The 18,413-nt window shown below is 41.0% G+C and overlaps 3 protein-coding genes across 6 annotated transcripts; 2 read left to right on the top strand and 1 right to left on the bottom strand.

Annotated features, from left to right (window-relative positions):
- Positions 1–282: 282 nt before the first annotated feature.
- LOC135432994 (phospholipase B1, membrane-associated) lies at positions 283–2,922 on the bottom strand. 2 transcript variants are annotated; one of them, XM_064688910.1, is made up of 5 exons: positions 2,711–2,922; positions 1,982–2,077; positions 1,619–1,843; positions 749–1,546; positions 283–683 (listed from the first exon to the last, which is right to left on the bottom strand). In XM_064688910.1, the coding sequence occupies exons 3-5, from the start codon at positions 1,829–1,831 to the stop codon at positions 408–410; spliced, it is 1,287 nt and encodes a 428-aa protein (XP_064544980.1). In that variant the 5' UTR covers positions 1,832–1,843; positions 1,982–2,077; positions 2,711–2,922; the 3' UTR covers positions 283–407. The 2 variants fall into 2 exon arrangements, with proteins under 2 accessions (XP_064544980.1, XP_064544981.1); XM_064688911.1 differs by lacking the exon at positions 2,711–2,922 and having other exon boundaries at positions 1,982–2,656.
- Positions 2,923–8,920: 5,998 nt separating this feature from the next.
- On the top strand, positions 8,921–12,306 carry LOC135432914 (ADP-dependent glucokinase). Its single transcript, XM_064688809.1, has 5 exons — positions 8,921–9,647; positions 9,713–9,877; positions 9,933–10,659; positions 10,721–11,977; positions 12,225–12,306. The coding sequence occupies exons 1-4, from the start codon at positions 9,289–9,291 to the stop codon at positions 10,970–10,972; spliced, it is 1,503 nt and encodes a 500-aa protein (XP_064544879.1). The 5' UTR covers positions 8,921–9,288; the 3' UTR covers positions 10,973–11,977; positions 12,225–12,306.
- Positions 12,307–12,318: 12 nt separating this feature from the next.
- Positions 12,319–17,884, top strand: Hsc70Cb (heat shock protein 70Cb). Of its 3 annotated transcripts, XM_064688802.1 has the most exons (7): positions 12,319–12,463; positions 13,578–14,529; positions 14,594–15,133; positions 15,858–15,953; positions 16,574–16,777; positions 16,843–17,491; positions 17,628–17,884. In XM_064688802.1, exons 1-6 carry the CDS (start codon positions 12,357–12,359, stop codon positions 17,464–17,466), a joined length of 2,523 nt encoding a protein of 840 aa, XP_064544872.1. In that variant the 5' UTR covers positions 12,319–12,356; the 3' UTR covers positions 17,467–17,491; positions 17,628–17,884. The 3 variants fall into 3 exon arrangements, with proteins under 3 accessions (XP_064544872.1, XP_064544871.1, XP_064544873.1); XM_064688801.1 differs by having other exon boundaries at positions 16,843–17,884; XM_064688803.1 differs by lacking the exon at positions 15,858–15,953 and having other exon boundaries at positions 16,843–17,884.
- The last annotated feature ends 529 nt before the right edge of the window (positions 17,885–18,413 follow it).

Genomic DNA, 18,413 nt, shown 5'->3' with positions numbered 1-18,413 from the left:
TACTATATACAGTTAAAGTCGTAATTTCTTTTTAATCATTGCGATTAAACTAATTAATTTGGTATCAAGCGATTTGTGAGTAACCCTACTGACTAATTGTTATGGCTAAAATGTAACTGGCGACGACTCCGATCGCGCGCATTCCAATTCAGACGCTGATATGGAAATCAGCCAGGGAATATAATTTATATATAGTATATATATATTTCACCAGCTGATTCCGCTCGGGAGCTAATAAATTATGCGAGCTTCGTTTGAGTTAGTCATTAGGCAAGTCGTGAATTTTTCTAATTTCTAAGCGTATATTTATGGAAGCGTAAATGAATACTACAAACAAGTATGGTCGAGACTAAGGCGACAGACATATCACAGTCGGTGTGGGATTTAATAATATTGGCAGTTGTCGACTAGATGACAAAATCGGCGCGAATATTCTCTCGGGTGATCAGGTATGGACGCTTCTCGCTGGGGCAGTTGAACTGCTCAAAGAGATGCACATTAAAGCCGCTCTTCTCGCCGGGCATTTCCAGCATATTGTTCCAGATCGCGTTGGCCGCCGAAGCGTGACCGCGCTGGCTCAGATGAAAGCAATCCTCGGAGAAGAAGCGCATGTCCGTCAAGCCGGCACGCGTGCGCGGAAAATCATCGAACTGGGAAAAGGGCTGCACATTGATGGTGAACGTCTGCAGAGAATAATAAAAAGTATATTGAAAGCAGGCTTCAACTACATCAGATGGGATGGACCCACCTCCGTATTGAACTCCTCCCTGTTGGCAATCTCATAGTCCTTGGCTATCCAGCGCTTCATGATGCCCTCGTAGAAATCCAAGAGCTGCTTGCTCTTGCCCATCAGGCACGGACACTCGAAGCGCAAGGTGGTCATGCAAATGGGCGGCAGGCCGGACAGCTTGGTTAGGAAACGCAGATTGGGCGCTGGCACCACATTCAGAAGCAGGCGTGGCACATTGTCCCTCAGATAGCGATAGGTCTTTAGCATATTCCGCTCGTGCCATGCAACAGTCAGCTCCGGCTGCGGATAGAAGCAAATGTCGGAGCAGAAGTCATTGTTGCCTATAAACAAGGTGACCAGCTTCCAGTCATGGGTCATGTTCACATGCGGATCCCGCTGCATGCGTTTCACCAGCACCTTGGCCATGTAGGGCATGTCCCGGGACATGGCGCCCAGCTCGGCCACATTGAAGCGCGATGAGCGATCTGTGGACAAGCCGTCCCTCAGCGAGTAGCCATAGAGATTGGGATTGAACTCCTTGAGTATGTTGGGCAAGGTTAGATACTTGCGCCAATTGTATTGTCCGCCAATGGACCAAACCACGCCACGATTCTCGACGGTGACGTGACCCAGGTTGGAGGCAAAAATGCCATTGCCCGCGGTCAGAGAGTCGCCCATGCCAGCGATAATGTCTATATCGCCGGGTCGCAACCGATGCACGCTCGACGGACGCTCCGCGCTGCGTCGGCCAGGTCCGTGTTCCGCATCGCAGAACTGCAGCAGGGCGCGCGTGCGAGGATTGGACTTTTGGGTTTTCTAAGAAGTGAAAAAACAAAACGAACACAAATAAAGAGACGGGAATATAGACTGCAACAAGGGAAGACCTACGCCCGCATTACGCACGCGTTGCACGTTCGCCGGCTCATCGCCGGAGCGGCCGCTGAAGGCCAGGCCCAGCAGACGCAGTGGCCGGTAGGCATTCCTTAAGGCCACGTCCAATGACGTGCGCTGTGACGTCACACGGCCCGTCAAGCCCAGCAGCTGCGGCAGCAGCAGCACAAGCAGGCACAGTGACAGTTCCTTAAATGACGACTTGCCCATCGTGTTTTACAACTGAAACGAAGTCGAGATTAATGCCAAGTCTTGCGGTCACGCATAACTCTTGCTATCGTTGGTGACGTCCTCGACACTGAACCCGTTCTCGGCAGATATTTCATTACAGAGACATCGTCGTTTGTTTAGTTTATTCACCTTTTCGATGCTTGTTTTGATTTGCTATTCCGTCGTACTACACTTTATGCTTCGTCAGCTTGTCTGGGCCAATTTTAGCATCTAGCATTAAAGAATCTGACAACAGAAATGAGATATACCATATAAAATTATAAAAAAAAATTATGCAAATGTGTTTTCTAACAAAACGTTCCGCATAAATGACCAGTTGTTTTAACAGCTTCTTTCAGATATGTTCTTCAAATAGTTCGCACTTGGGATAATGATCCATAGCAACATAAGTCCATGAGGAATTTGACATTGAGCCGCGAAAATGTGTTTTCTGTTAGTTAATAGAACATATTCTTGAGTCTCTCAAATATGCTTCACATATAAATCACATAAAACTGAACAAGACAAATGTCTCGCTCAGTCTCTGAACGTCTTTCGATTCGGTCCGATTTTGCCACGAAAGAACGATAAATGTTTGAAAATGTTTTGCACTCAATTCATTTTTAATGGGTTGGCAGGCGGAAGTTGCCAAAATTAGTTGGTCCGAATACGCGTGCCAAATCCAGTTGTGATCAAGATTCATATATACTTCGATTTTGTTTCCTTTTCGCATAATGCACAGACTTCAAACAAAAGACTTAGGAAACGAACGCGCCAAATTAAACAAAACGAAAATGCAATCAGAAGCACAAGACGCACCATTTGCTAGAATTTAATTAGATCTCGGCAAACACACACACACACACAGAACTAGATTACCTTTGAAATGAGTCTCTTATATCTATTTGCTGATCAAAAATTAATGTCTATATATTTATATTTTCTTTGATTGTTTTCACCAGTAAATCTTGCAACTAACTGAAGAATTGCACAATTACAAAAATTCGCGAGCGATAATTTCTATTTAATTGTATTTATTATAAACTTGTAGCCCCAGAAGGCAGCGCGTCCGTCTTTGTCGACCGCATAGAATCAACTGCTCGGTAGAATTTCTGATTATGTTGATTTTATATGGATAGCCCACAGAGCCGGACAGCGTAGTACGCATAGAATAATATGGAAAACAACTAAAAAATAAATATATATACGTACAAGTATACGAAACACGTAAAAAGAACAAAATACAATACAAATTAAGTGCGAAATGTAATGTTCAGTGTGCACGACTCTCACATATCCTGTTAACTTTTCAACAACACAAATAAATGTAGATTTATATATATAGAAATATATTAATACCCAGCAAAAAAGACTACATAACGGTTTATATGTGAAAATAAAAAGTTTTATTTTTAAATCATAATATTTCATTCAAAATTATGCAAAGTAAGTAAGTATATTTATCTTGAAATCGAACTTGATTGTACTTAGCATATTGTAATATTTACCTGTATATTTGACTGCTTCGAGGTCGAGGTTCTGAATGAAATACTGATAAACATTTAAATGTTCACTCAAGCATCCAGCTTCAGGCCAGAAAGTGCGCAACATCAAAATATAATAACCTGTCTGGGCTTTCCGCACCTTCGATCGAATACACCCCCTCGCAATGCGGGTACGTGGTATATGATATCAAAATTGGTCGTCTCCGGTTCACACACTCACACACATGCTTGCGAAAAGTCGCATGGCGTCGAGCCGGTTGGAGCGTCGTCTGAAAAACGTAAATTCAGAAATTCACTTTCGTTAAGCTGTTAAAAATAGTTCTGAGCCAGAAACAGCGGGCACTCCACTTGGCAGACGTGCTTATCGCTGGCCAGACCCAAAGTCAGAAGAAGTGCTGAAAAGCGGTTTTTAAGGCCGGACCAGACCGTGAAATGCGCAAAGAGGCTCGTGTTGGGTCTGAGCAAAAGGGAACGGCAAAGGGAAACGGGACCGACTTTTTTTGGAGAATCATCTTGCGGGTTTTTAAAATGTATGACAAGCTACGGTTTGTCTGGGGAAAAATACACAGGCATTAAAAACTGGACACATGAGACGTACGTGCACCGGCAACCATATTATGAACCGAGACAGAACAATTTGCACAGACTTATAAATTTTGCGGTCTCTAATTGGCATTTGTTGATTTTATCACTGCTATAAAAAAAATCTCACTGGATGAACCTTTGGACCAAGTGACTAAACTTGTCAAAAGGTGTTGTGTGTTGTGTGTATATGCGAAATGTATACAAGGAATTGGTTATTGCTAATTTGTAATTCGCAATAATTATATGATATTAATATACCAACTCGATAGACTCTTCAAAGTACTTGGTAAGCACTCGTTAAGAGCTTTGCATATTATATCTCATCATAGGCAGGCACCCTCGACTTGACAAACACTTCCACTTCCTCTACAAACAATCCAGTGTAGCCATTAAATAACCTTGTCTCAATATAATACAATAATACATAAAAATAACGGCACGAAGCAATTAAAGCAAAAAAGAAACAATAAAGCAACAACTTGTTTTAAATTAACAACATCAGAAAACAAGAAGGAACCGCCTTAAATGACACGACGACGCTTTTGGCATCGTCTTAAAGTCCGGCCTGTAAGCGAGACGATGGTTGATGACGTACTTGCGTACCATAAAAATCATTAAAATCGTTTAGTCGACAGCAGTTAACAATTATTTTAAATATAGTATTTAACGCAGGCTTTTATATACAAAGAGGAGAAGGAGTATCGAGTATGCCCATCTCATGGAATACTTCAGTTCTCATAAAGTTAACAATAATAGTAAATTTTTAGTATTCCAGCGTTTTGATATACCAGCTGCGGGGAACTTCCTTCAAGTGGTATCAGATAATAATAATAATGAAAAATACAAAAAAATCTAAATTATAAACGAGTCTTCACTATCAACATTTTATACTCTTAAGTAAAGAAATGATGTAACAAAGTCCGTCACTTATAAGACTAAGAATGCATATTTACTCGTGTATGCCAGAAAATCTGTTAGCAATTGTTGGCCCCGATTTCAAAGTGTTGGATAAATCGCGTACATCTTCACCCCTCAAGTCATTAAGTTTGGCAGGCATACTACTTAGCAAGATTACACTGTCAACATTTCTCACATAGGTAGGGTATGTAGAGTACGTTGACTGTACGTTTTTCCATATGAAATACCATACACATATTTAACATATGCAATGCGCTTCGAGTAATAATAAAGTACATATGTTTTAAACATCGCGCCCATCACCAACCGCCATCAATGGCATTCGATATATCTAGCTGAGACATCGATACCTCGAATTTTAAACAGGGAATCTTAAATGTTCGATGTATCGAACGAAGTATCCGATATTATGCGTTCATATTGGACGTTTCGATATATCTAATCAGTTCGATATGTAAAACGAGCATCGCTAGTATTTATTAGGAAGATCACAAAATAACACATGGATGAAGTTTGTCGCGTTTGCTTGTCTTCAGTGGACCTGGTGGATATATTCGTTGAGGGGTCTCAGTACCAACCCAGCCTGGTGGACATGTTAAATGAATGCGTCAAGTTCCCAGTGATACAGGAGGATAAGCTGACAAAAAAGATATGCTGTCCCTGTATTTTGGATGTACAAACAGCTTTTAGATTGAGGTGCAAGTCGGAACAAAGCCATGAAATGCTATATATGAGCTTAAAAGAAACACATATGGAAGAGTTTAGTGATGTGCCAGAAATAAACACGGATTCAATTAAGATAGAGGACAGCACACCAGCAGATCAATATTTAATTAACATCATAAAACCAAACCCAAGTAAATTGTTGGACCACATGAGTTCTACTACGAAAGAATTACCTTTTAAGTGTGCGGAATGTCCGAGAACTTTTCTCGCGAAAGTATCTCTCAAAAGACACCAACTATTTCACTCTGGCGCGCCTACGTTCAGGTGTCATCACTGCCCAAAGCATTACACTAGAAAATATAATCTAGGCAAACATCTGGAGAAGCATAACTTAACAGGCAATACAAGTCAAATTCAAGAGCAAAACAAACATCTAGAGCAGCATCTCTTACCAGACGATAAAAGTCAAATTCTAAATCTGTTGAGGAAAAACAACAAAAGAATTATTACATTTGGGAAGAAGCGTAGCAAAAAGTGTCCCCACTGCCCGATGCTATTTTATTTAAAAAGGACTTTAACCCAGCATTTGAAAGCGCACACTCCAATAAATGAAGCCCAAAAGAAATTAGGAGATAGCAATTTATTAACACCTTAAAATAAAACCAAAAATAAGTAAATGATTTGCAACGTAATTGTTGTACTCCTAATAAAGTAAATAAAATAAAAAGGAATACCTGAAGCGAAAGCTTATAACACGAGCCTTAAAGCACTAGGCTTAAATAAAAAAAAAATAAATAAACTTGTTGACCTGTTTTATGCTGAATTATACTGTAAGAAATGTAATTTGCAGGCGCTTCTTTCCTAATATTATAATTATTTTTGCATTTTGTATATTAGCTATATTCGCCTTAAACAGAAAGCAGACGGCCGGCTTATCATTCGAAAGCATATTAAAAGACAGCCAGACGCCGAGGCTGTGGCCAGTTAACCAACAAGAACAACAAATTTATGGACTGCTGCTCGGTGTTCTTCTGGCGCTTGAGGTCGGCCTTAAGAGGTCCGCCTTTGAGCCGGCACCCAAAGTGGCTGTTGGCTATGGCGCCTGCACAGATCTACAAGTAAATGCAACAGAGTTTCTGGAGAACTTTTACAAAATGCGTGTGCCCCATGTGAGGTCCGATTTTGCGGCAACTGATGTGTGGAAGAATACACGGACTGCGGCAGCCAAGGCGGCATTGACAGCTCATCGTAATGTCTACAAAACTCAGTTTGTGAGCGATATCCCTTTAATTAATTTGCTCTCATACTCAACAAAAAATGTCATTTGTAGGTTAATCCAGAATCGGTTATGCTAGTATTGTTCGCAACATCCGCCCATTGTGGGTACGAGGTATACATATGATATCAAAATTGGTCGTCTCCGGTTCACACACTCACACACATGCTTGCGAAAAGTCGCATGGCGTCGAGCCGGTTGGAGCGTCGTCTGAAAAACGTAAATTCAGAAATTCACTTTCGTTAGGCTATTAAAAATAGTTCTGAGCTAGAAACAGCGGGAACGGCAAAGGGAAACGGGACCGACTTTTTTTGGAGAATCATCTTGCGGGTTTTTAAAATGTATGACAAGCTATGGTTTGTCTGGGGTAAAATACACAGACATTAAAACTGGACGTACGTATACTGGCAACCATATTATGAACCAAGTCAGAACAATTTGCACAGACTTATAAATTTTGAGGTCTCTAATTGGCATTTGTTGATTTTATCATTTCTATAAAAAATGTTAGATATATTTCGGGCAAAGTGGAACAGGGCTATTAATTATAATTCGAGCCAAATACTACAAATTTAAGCAATATTCCAAACATATGTTTTAAACATCGCGCCCATCACCAAGCGTCATCAATGGCATTCGACATATCTAGCTGAAACATCGATACATCGAATTTTAAACTGGAAATTAAATGCTCGATGTATCGAACAAAGTATACGATTGTATGCGTTCAAATTAGATGTTTCGATATATCTAATCAGTTCGATATGTAAAACGCAATTATCGATGTATTATTAAACTCTAAAACGAGCATCTCTAGTATTTATTCGGAAGATCACAAAATAACACATGGATGAAGTTTGTCGAGTTTGCTTGTCCTCGGTGTACTTGGTGGATATATTCGTTGAAGGGTCTCAGTACCAACCCAGCCTGGTGGACATGTTAAATGAATGCCTCAAGTTCCCAGTGATGCCGGAGGATAAGCTGACAAAAAAGATATGCTGTTCCTGTATTTTGGATGTACAAACAGCTTTTAGATTGAGGTGCAAGTCGGAACAAAGCTATGAGAAGCTATATATGAGCCTAAGAGAAACACATATGGAAGACTTTAGTGATGTACCAGAAATAAACGCGGTTTCAATTAAAATAGAGCTGAATGAGAGCCAAGAGGAGAGACAAAAAGCAGATCACCATTTAATTAACATCCTAAAACCAAAAGCAAAACCAAAATTGTGTATAATATGCCGCAAGAACTTCCATTCAAGTAAATTGTTAGCCCACATGCGTACTCATACGGCAGATGGCCTTTTTAAGTGTACGAAATGTCCGAAAATTTTTGTCATCAGACAATCTCTAAAACGACACCAAGAAGCTCACTCTCGCGAGCGTATATTCAGGTGTCACCACTGCCCAAAGCATTATACTAGAAAATATAATCTTGTCAAGCATCTGGAGCAGCATCTCTTAAATGCCGATACAAGTCAAATTCAAGATCAAAACAAACATCTGGAGCATCTCTTACCAGACGATAAAAGTCAAATTCCAAATCAAATCAAACACCTGGAGATGCATCTCTTAACAGACAATAAAATTAAAAAAATAAAAAAAATAAATACATTTGGGAAGAAGCGTAGAACCAAGTGTCCCCACTGCCCGAAGCTATTTTTTTTAAAAAGACATTTAAGCAGGCATCTGAAAACGCACACTCCAATGGATGAAACCCAAAAGAAATTAGCAGATAGCAATTTATTAACACCTTAAAATAAAACCAAAAAAAAAGTAAAAGATTTGCAATAGGCAAATTGTAATTGTTGTACTCCCAATAAATGTTTTTTTTTTTATTAATAAGTAAACTTTGTTTCTTGAAACACATGTAGTTTTCTTTTTAAAAAAAAAACAAAACTAATTTAAGACGCATAGTAAAAAGCCTACATGCGTTTGAATTAAAAAAAAAAACACTTGTCGACCCGTTTTATGATGTATTATACTGTGAGAAATGTAGTTCGCGGCGGTTCTTTCACGATATTTTAATTATTTTTACATTTTGTATTTGCCATATTAGCTAAACCAAAACAAAGTTAGGACTGAAACAGGGGATTTCCATTGATTAACTCGAAGTTTTGGCAAATTTTAGTAACATTGCATTCGCCTTCAAAAGAAAGCAGCAATTTTTTGGATTCTCACATATATTTACGATTATTCAATAGGGAACACCCCTGCTTATGGCATCGATACTTTTACTCGCGATTCTGGCTGTCGGCAAATGGGAGTTGTGACGTTATCTTTTAATAAAGCTGCACTCCAGAAATAGCATTTCGACAGAAACTTTATTTGATAACGACCGCAGCAGAACAGACAACTGCAACAACAGCCACATAAGCAAGACACGCAGCTGAGTCAGTCGGCGTATCATTCGAAAGCATATTAAAAGACAGCCAGACGCCGAAGCTGGGGCCGGTTAACCAACAAGAACAACAAATTTATTGACTGCTGCCCTCTGCGTACAAACAATGGGCGCTCTCCGTTACATGGGCTGGATAACCGGCTGCTCGGTGTTCACCGCATTCATTTCGATCATCTGGCAGGCATTTCTATCGCTGCAGGCACTCAATAAGACCACCGTACTCTTGACTGGGCTCCTGGCGCTTGAGGGCGGCCTTAAGAGGTCCGCCTTTGAGCCGGCACCCAAAGTGGCTGTTGGCTATGGCGCCTGCACAGATCTACAGGTAAATGCAACAGAGTTTCTGGAGAACTTTTACAAAATGCGTGTGCCCCATGTGAGGTCCGATTTTGCGGCAACTGATGTGAACAACGAAAACGAGCTGCTGCAATCGTTTGCCTATTACTTTAAAAACGGCGCCGCAGCCGAGTAAGTACATCATCTACAACAAATATCTGAAGATATACTTATATATATATATTGGAACTTTTTAGACGCGTTATTGCCAATGGCACGCTTTTCAAGCAGCTGATAAGCAATGCCAAAGAAATGGACAAGGAGCGCATTCATTGGTATATGGGTGGCAACGCGCCATTGATGGCAGTGCGCTTCGCCATGGAGGGAGCAGATGTGCTGTTGGGTGCGCACATGTCCAAAAAGTATGCTTCGTCCGTCCCTTTAGCTTTTTGCATAAGATTAACATTAATTTTTTAGGTTACGGCCTTTACTGCCAAAGGAGATACGTCTGGCAGGCGATGAAATACCTGATGATGATATACATCTCATACTCGAGTATAAGGCTGGCGATAAATGGGGGCCATATGAGGCGCCACGCGCCAATCGCTACATACTGCACAACGACAAGAATAACCCGCATTTAAGATCAGTGGAGCAGCTGACGGACGCATTAAAGCATTATAATCCACAGCTGCTGGTAGTCAGCGGTCTGCAAATGATGGACATGTTCAAGTTTAGTCCTGGAGTGCGTGAGGCACGCTTGCTTCAGGTGCAAAACCAGCTGACCAGCCAGCCCCAGGACACGCTCCATCATTTCGAGTTTGCAAGTTATGTGGAGTTGCAGCTACTGCAGCAGCTCCGTCAGTTTGTGCTGCCCTATGTGGACTCTCTGGGCATGAACGAACAGGAGCTGTCAAATCTACGCCAAGTGCTGGAGAATGGACGCACCACGCTAGCCACCGACTGGAATCCACGCGTAGCTCATACGCTGGATCAAATGCGACAAGTATTTATAAGTCTACAGGAAGATTATTCTGCACAGCGTCAGACTGACACGCGACGTCGCATGGTCTCTAGAATACACGTTCACACCTTGGCCTATCAGGCCATTTTGACCGTAGCCAATTCGAAGTGGAAGAATACTCGGGCTGCGGCAGCCAAGGCGGCATTGACAGCTCATCGTTATGTCTGCAAAACTCAGTTTGTGAGCGATATCCCTTTAATTAATTTGCTCTCATACTCATCAAAAAAAATGTCATTTGTAGGTGAATCCAGAATCGGTTATGCTAGTGTTGGACGATAGCTTCGCAACATCCGCCCAGGAGCAGGCACCACGTATGCGCGTTGGCGCAGCCAATCCTGTGCCCTGCTGGAACGAGTTTATACAATATGGCGAAGAAAAGCAAAGAATCGAAGTACAAATTTGTGTAGCGCCCGTGCTGGTATGTCGAGTGGCTAAAAAGACAGCGGGCGCTGGAGATAATATATCTGCATCGGGACTGGTGGCTCAACTGTGAGTCGGAGAGCCTTAAGCAATAACGATGACAACGATCATGTTTGGGACCGGCAAGACTGCTTAGTATTTACACTAATGAAATGCAAAAGACTCAATTAGTAACCCTCAAATTGAATCCCCAGACACCTCCATCCACTTTCAAGATACATTCCCTGTTGAATACTGTTTATATACAGCATGTTTAGCACCTTAGTGACCTTAGAAACGCGCTACCTTCAGTACATGGATTACGGACGCCGACAAATCCTTAAGAATTGTTGCAGTTGCGCACGTACTTCATACAGAACGGAACAACGATAGAATTGGCTCAAGGCCTTAGTACTACATATCTAGAAGAGTTTGCAGATAACGAAACACAAGCTTGAAATTCAGCTGAAACACTCAATGTTACGATTTCTTAGTTGATTTCTACATCGAATCTCTGGTATTTACTCACTCACTCTTAATTATTTAATGTGTTCAAAATTATTCCTGAGATGCATTAAAATGCAACCTAGTCTAAGTTTATTAGTTTTTAATTTTTCTCGGTATTGTATCGAACTCAACCATTCCTACTTACAATTTGTTTTGCGCACTTGGTTTTAAACTAAAATGACAATGTATACATATATATACGTATAATAAAAATTTCTGTTGAAATCTGACTAAATAAGTTTGAAATTCCTGTCATTCATTTTCAATCTACCCAATAACTTATAAAAACTAAAACATATACTCTGTACATGGGGCAACAGGGTTTTTAAATTGAGCTCTTTAAATATCTAGTTAAAAGCGCGAATAAATTATAAGATCGAATTAGTGCGATACTATTGTATACCAACATCGATTCATCGATAAGTCGATAGGCATATTTCGAGAAGTTTCGCCACCATTCTCAGTCGACGTCGACGTCGCCGCTTCAATTTTCATTACGCTGAAAAAACGTGTCGGTTGCGGTAGAAAAATTAAAGCGTTGATACATTGTTAAAATAAGCATAAAGCGTCTACATATAGAATCTGCAAAAATGTGCGTAAATATTAATATCAGAGATAAAGTCAATGAAAAATCGTTAAAACGAAACGGAAAAACTCGTGGGCGTCTATATGAGCCATTTTTCTGTTATAAATCGACAGCCCACTAGCAAATCCATAATTAATGGAAAAAAGCCTAAATCAAAGGGAATTCTGGAATCATATGTCAATTGAAATAAAATTGACGCGTGCGTGCGTGTTTGTTTGGTGATTTTGAACTAATTTTCTGTTTTCTTTTACAGTTGCTGAAAGAAAAGAAAAAAACAAAAGCCGCCCCATTTAATCAAACAGAAGAAATCTAGGCAACAAAGTCTAACCAAATAACTAGTTTAACTCAATTAATCAAACGAATCGGCAGTCGAAACTAGAGAAAAATGTCTGTGATTGGCATCGATTTCGGTAACGAGGGCTGCTATGTAGCGGCTGCCCGATCCGGCGGCATCGAGACTCTTGCCAATGACTACAGTCTGCGCGCTACACCGTAAGTACCAAAAAACTAGCACATGATTATGATTATTGCTTCTATTGGCTATTAATTAGCTAAATCTAAATTCGTACTGCATAATCGTTTGCTCTTTTTCTTTGAGGTTATGTACAAATGTAAGTCATGCCCAATAGCTTTTGGTGTGCGTGCGAATATAGGCGTGTGTGTGTATATATATGCTTGTATACGCGCCTAGAAATTTCCAGTGTTGTCACTGGTAACGCTCATAAAGAAAAAAAAATTACAAATCTACCCATAAATATGTATATATAGCATGTAAAATGTACATACTGCACACATAAATAAATACATATGTATGTATGCAATTGTGGGCTCAGGCCTAAATTTGGCTCTGGCAGTTCTCCATAAAAAGCATTGCAAATTAATGAGAGGCCGCCTTGAGATGTTGCACTGCGTGTTGTCCCATATAAAATGGGGCTTCGGCCCAATTTTTGACTAAGAATCTTGATTTATAAATGTAGAATACGTGGGAGTAATTTCCACTTTTGCCAATATGCTTTTTTTATAATTTGGCCAATGTGCACACACACACACACACAGGCTCACGCATATCATCGCATGCGTCATGCGGTCAGTCAATAGCATCAAAGCAGAGAGCGCAAAGCAACAGCAGCTGTTGCGGTAAAAAAAAAGAGGGGAAAATAGAGTGCGAGAGCAAATGCGTTCACACCAAAGTTGTCAAAAATAAAATCAAAGCCGGCAAAACACGATCGCAAATACATATGCAAGACATATACGGCTATGTGTACATGCACATATACGTATGTGTATATATATATACATATATATATATATAAAGGTGTGTATGTGTGCATACCCATTTGATTCAGTTTGTTGTGGCAACAGGACCATATTTGACGCGTTGCTTTAATATTTTTGTATACCTTGTAGCAATAAATTTGTATGGAGACTGCGAAGCATCTTCTGATCCAACACTCTCAATAAAACCTCTGTAATGCCTGAATGTACATACATATGTGCTTATGTCTTCTGATAAGAAAAGAGCTTCACGGATTGATAAGATTTATGTACATTTTACTGCCAACTATGGATTCTCTTCTTACTCATTACTTTCCACGTCTCTCTGCAGCTCCGTTGTGGCTTTTGATGGCAAGAAGCGCATCATTGGCGTTGCCGCCAAGAACCAGCAGGTGACAAACATGAAAAACACAGTTGGCGGCTTCAAGCGTTTGCTTGGCCGCAAGTTCAACGATCCACATGTACAACACGAACTCAAGAGCATTCCAGCGCGCGTGGAGGCGCGCAATGATGGCAGCATTGGCTTCAAAGTCAACTATTTGCAAGAGGATCAGCATTTCACTCCCGAACAACTGACGGCAATGCTGTTCACCAAATTAAAGGAAACCTCGGCGGCGGCCATGCAAACGCAGGTGAATGACTGCGTCATTGCCTGCCCTGTATTCTTTACCAATGCCGAGCGCCGCGCTCTACTCGATGCCGCACAAATTGCTGGCCTGAATGTGCTACGCCTGATGAATGAGACAACAGCTACGGCGCTTGCATATGGCTTTTATAAGAATGATCTGTTTGAGGATAAGCCGCGTAATGTTATATTCGTTGATTTTGGCCACTCGGCGCTGCAGGTCAGCGCCTGTGTGTTCACCAAGGGCAAGCTGAAGATGTTGGCTAGCAGCTGGGATCAGATTGGTGGACGCGACATTGATCTGGCGCTGGCTGAGTTCTTTACCAAGGAGTTTCTCGAACGCTACAAGATCAACGCCAAGACAAATGCTCGCGCCAACCTACGTCTGCTAACCGAAATTGAGAAGCTAAAGAAGCAAATGTCCGCCAACAGCACCAAACTGCCGCTGAACATTGAATGCTTCTTGGACGATGTCGACGTCAGCTCCTCCATGCAGCGTGCTCAGATGGAAGAGCTATGCGCTCCAGTGCTACAGCGTGTCGAGCAAACATTTAAGAAGCTGCTCGTCGAGTCTAAACTGACACTGGACGAAATACACTCTGTAGAGATTGTAGGCGGCAGCACTCGCATACCGTCTATCAAGCAGCTCATTGAACAGGTGAGTCATTCAAATCGCAACTTTTTAGCAAGTCTCTTATGTTTGTGTATCTGTTTTTGTGTAGGTGTTCAACAAGCCGGCCAGCACCACACTTAATCAGGATGAGGCTGTATCGCGTGGAGCAGCTCTACAATGCGCCATTATGTCACCGGCTGTGCGTGTGCGCGAATTCGGAGTGACCGACATACAAAACTATGCCGTGAAAGTGCTCTGGGATGGCGATGGCTCATCATCGAATGGCGAAGTTGAGATCTTTCCGCAATTCCATCCGTCGCCGTTCAGCCGTCTGGTGACAATTGCACGCAAGGGACCTTTCAATGCGTCCATTGTGTACGGTCAACAGGTGCCGTATCCGGACCAGACCATTGGCGTCTGGAAGATCAAGGATGTGAAGCCAACGGACCGTGGCGAGAGCCAGGATGTTAAATTGAAAGTTCGCATCAATCAAAACGGCATTGTTCTAATTTCATCGGCCACGCTTGTCGATCGCAAGGAGCAGGAAGAGGCTGCCGCCGCTGGAGAACAGGCCGCCGCTCCCGAGGAGAAGACAGCCGGCGAGCAAGCGGCACCCAATGCTGCTGAATCAGCGGATGGCCAACAGGAGGTAAGTCTACCCAAAAAGCAACTAGTTGAATCTTTAGTATCATCATCAGTTTCATCAATATTGACATCATCTGTTGTTGAATAGGCGCTGCTCTCCTTTTTCGCAGTTTTCTAACCCTTCCCAGAGTTTTTCTGCTAACCACCACTCTACATCAAATCAATCGGTTCTCATCATTTGCTCACTTCTAATTAACTCGTTATCTATATTTATTTGGCGTTCGACTTGCTTTCGTTATTTCGCCTAGGCAGGGAATGAAACCTCAGCTTACAAAGTGCTAGACAATTTAATTGTTTCAACTTTAAAATCACGACTAATTTTGCACAAGTTATAAACGAATTTGTTCATTGCCATCAATTTCACGATAACAGCGTCCGACTATAGGGGCGTATGCTCGTAGTTTTTTATCGCATGTATGTTTGCCCTTATCATATTTTTCTTAGCATTTTAGAGATATGAGTTTCTTGTTTATTTTATATTTGTGTGTGTATTTCAAATGCTACCAAAAATTAAAGAGAGCTGTCGAATCGGTTTTGTTTTTCATTTAGTATTAGCTTGGTTTCATTCCCAATCTAGTGCTGTAGTTGTTGTTGCTCTTGCTGTTTAATTATATTATATTGTACATTTGCATTTGTACGGTTATATATATAAAATACATATACATACAATTATTACTACTATTACCCAAATATTGGATATTGTGCGCTCGCGTTTTGCTCTCTCTTAGGCATATTTTGAGAATGAGGATGATAATAATACATCAACAGCCTCATCGCCTGGCGGACAAGGGTGGGCACAACGGGTCAAGGGCTGGTTTGGTTCGGTACGTTTTCAAATTTAAAGCAAATAAAAATCTTAATACAACTATAATTTCTAATATAAATATTAAAAATGAGAAAATGTCACGAAATTGGAAATGTCGTATGAGAAAAATTCAAGCACAAAATTTTGCGCTTTCTTTTCCCACCCAACAACCGATAGTAAAACGAATGATGAAGACCGCTCATAAGCCGCCTACCCTGTGTGCTCCTATTGCAAAACAAAAACAAAAACAAAAAAAAAAAGAAACCTAAAATATAAAATTGCTTAAACAAATTGCCCAATACGCTTGAATACTTTTTATTTGTTATTTAAATATACATTTTTTGCTTTATTATTTTGACAAACTGTGCAACATCAAAAAATAATAAACAACAAAAAAAAAACACGTTATATAATGCGCCTCTAATCCAATGAATGCTACTCGAACTTCTATTTACATAATTAAGACACAAATCACGATCTTTTGCTCATATTGTAGGCTGTTACTTGAGCTGTTTTTCCTCTTCGCTTTGTTGTTGTTCCGCTTCGAGCTATTTCCTCTTTCTATTGGTTACAAGAATTGAAAAACTATTCAATCGTTGCAATTGTTTTAATGTTTGTTTCTATTAATTTATGCTACAGGGCAATGACAAGACAAAGAAGAAGACCGCAAAGGCAATTGAGCTGCCAATGGAGGTGGCCACTCATGGTTTCAATCCAGCCGATTTGAGCAATTTTACACAGCAGGAAACTAAGATGATTTCTAACGATCAGAAGGAAACGGAGCGCATTGATGCCAAAAACGCATTGGAGGAGTTTGTCTACGATATGCGCAACAAGCTACAGGTAACTACCAAACCCACTTTTACAATAGCCACACAGACCAATAACACAATAATGTAATTATCAAGGGTGGACCACTTGAGCGTTATGTGGTTGAGTCGGAACGCGAGTCGATTGTAGCGCAGCTAAATGATCTCGAGAACTGGCTGTATGAGGAGGGTGAGGATTGCGAGCGTGAGACTTACACCAACCGCTTGACGGCGCTGCAGCAAAAAACCGATCCTATTAAGCTGCGCGCCCACGACTACGAGCAGTGCCCGGCTGGATTTGATGAGCTCAAGAACAGCATTGCTTGGGCCCGTCAGGCAGTGGCCGAGTTCCGAAAGGGTGTGCCCAAGTACGATCATTTAACGGAAACCGAGTTTATCAACATTGCCGAAACTGCGGACAAGGCGCAAAAGTGGCTCGACAGCAATCTGTCCAAGTTCACCCAATCGCCGCGCACCTCGGACAGTCCCGTGCAGCTACCGGCGCTGCGCCACGAGATACAAACGTTGAATGCCTGCGTTAACTCTGTTATTACGCGCGCGAAACCGAAGCCGGCTGCTGCCAAGACAACGACACCGCCCAAAGATGCTGCGGAGCAGAATGGCGGCGAGCCGAGTGCCGCCGGTGACAAAATGGATGTGGACAACAATGGGCAAGCCGCGGGTGGCAATGGACCCACCGATGCTGCCATGGACGTGGAGTGAGCTGTCTGCTGCGGCATCTTCGACGGTAATTGATATATTTAATAAAACAACAAATATATATATGGTATTGGCTAACGATAAAAACAACAACAAATTTAACTTAACGTATACAAACATGAAACAACAATTGTATATGCACTTTTGCTTTTCCGACGCATCAGAATCAGCAAACTGGCAAAAACTGTAAACAAATACTAAATGTGTAAGCGTATAAAACAAACGATTGGATTAAGTGCAGCAGACGATGGCAGTGGAAGTGACAGACAGAGCTGTATGGATGGATGGATGGATGCAACAAATTAATAAAAAACATTTTCTAATCGACCATTTTTGCATAGTTGAATAATAACAAAAAGCGACACTAAATGAATGGAATTCAAATAATCAAATAAAACCTTAATGATGATTCCAAAAAGCACTTTATGCTTCTTTTTTTTTGTTCCCTTGTCATAGAAATATATTTTATTTCGATTTTCTCTGTACTCGGTAATCAGTTTTATACAATTGCGCAAATTTATAATACCTTTGCCTCCCTACATATTGAGTTAAAAACAAAAACGAGTAAATACACAGCGCACCTCGTTTTCTTTTCTAATATATGAATAAGTAAACAAATTCCGGGGAATTGAAATGAATTGAAAAGCCCATTAAAATTAATGATATTGTAGTATATTTCTTGGCACATACATATATATATGTATACATATAGCGCATCTCGCTGAAAACACGTAGTTATAAAATTTCGAAATACAGAAATATTCAGTACTGTTTTGTCTGCGAAACTCATCGCAACCAAGTATCAAGAAAATATTTGTGGCAGAGGAAAACTTCAACTATTCAGACATCCAAATCTAACAAACATGAAAGTTTTAATAATTTGTCTGCTTGCCGTGCAGGCATTTGTGGCAGGTGCAGCAACCACGAATGGTTCGGTGAGTGCTCTAAAA

This window comes from Drosophila montana, unplaced genomic scaffold, assembly GCF_035044405.1.
Source record: "Drosophila montana isolate Dmon_TW-CO22-7 unplaced genomic scaffold, ASM3504440v1 contig_3216_1, whole genome shotgun sequence".
Taxonomy (NCBI): Eukaryota; Metazoa; Arthropoda; class Insecta; order Diptera; family Drosophilidae; genus Drosophila; species Drosophila montana.
The sequence above is the reverse complement of the archived record's forward strand: the minus strand, read 5'-3'. Positions and strand labels throughout refer to the sequence as shown.

Excerpts from the sequence above, each read along its gene's own strand:
- LOC135432994 (XM_064688910.1), bottom strand. The coding sequence starts at position 1,831 with ATGGGCAAGTCGTCATTTAAGGAACTGTCACTGTGCCTGCTTGTGCTG. Across the intron at positions 1,547-1,618 it reads AACGCGTGCGTAATGCGGGC|AAAACCCAAAAGTCCAATCC; the intron begins GTAGGTCTTCCC and ends TTCACTTCTTAG. Across the intron at positions 684-748 it reads GGGAGGAGTTCAATACGGAG|ACGTTCACCATCAATGTGCA; the intron begins GTGGGTCCATCC and ends TATTCTCTGCAG.
- LOC135432914 (XM_064688809.1), top strand. The coding sequence starts at position 9,289 with ATGGGCGCTCTCCGTTACATGGGCTGGATAACCGGCTGCTCGGTGTTC. Across the intron at positions 9,878-9,932 it reads GGTGCGCACATGTCCAAAAA|GTTACGGCCTTTACTGCCAA; the intron begins GTATGCTTCGTC and ends TTAATTTTTTAG. Across the intron at positions 10,660-10,720 it reads ATGTCTGCAAAACTCAGTTT|GTGAATCCAGAATCGGTTAT; the intron begins GTGAGCGATATC and ends TGTCATTTGTAG.
- Hsc70Cb (XM_064688802.1), top strand. The coding sequence starts at position 12,357 with ATGTCTGTGATTGGCATCGATTTCGGTAACGAGGGCTGCTATGTAGCG. Across the intron at positions 14,530-14,593 it reads TCAAGCAGCTCATTGAACAG|GTGTTCAACAAGCCGGCCAG; the intron begins GTGAGTCATTCA and ends GTTTTTGTGTAG. Across the intron at positions 15,954-16,573 it reads TCAAGGGCTGGTTTGGTTCG|GGCAATGACAAGACAAAGAA; the intron begins GTACGTTTTCAA and ends TTTATGCTACAG.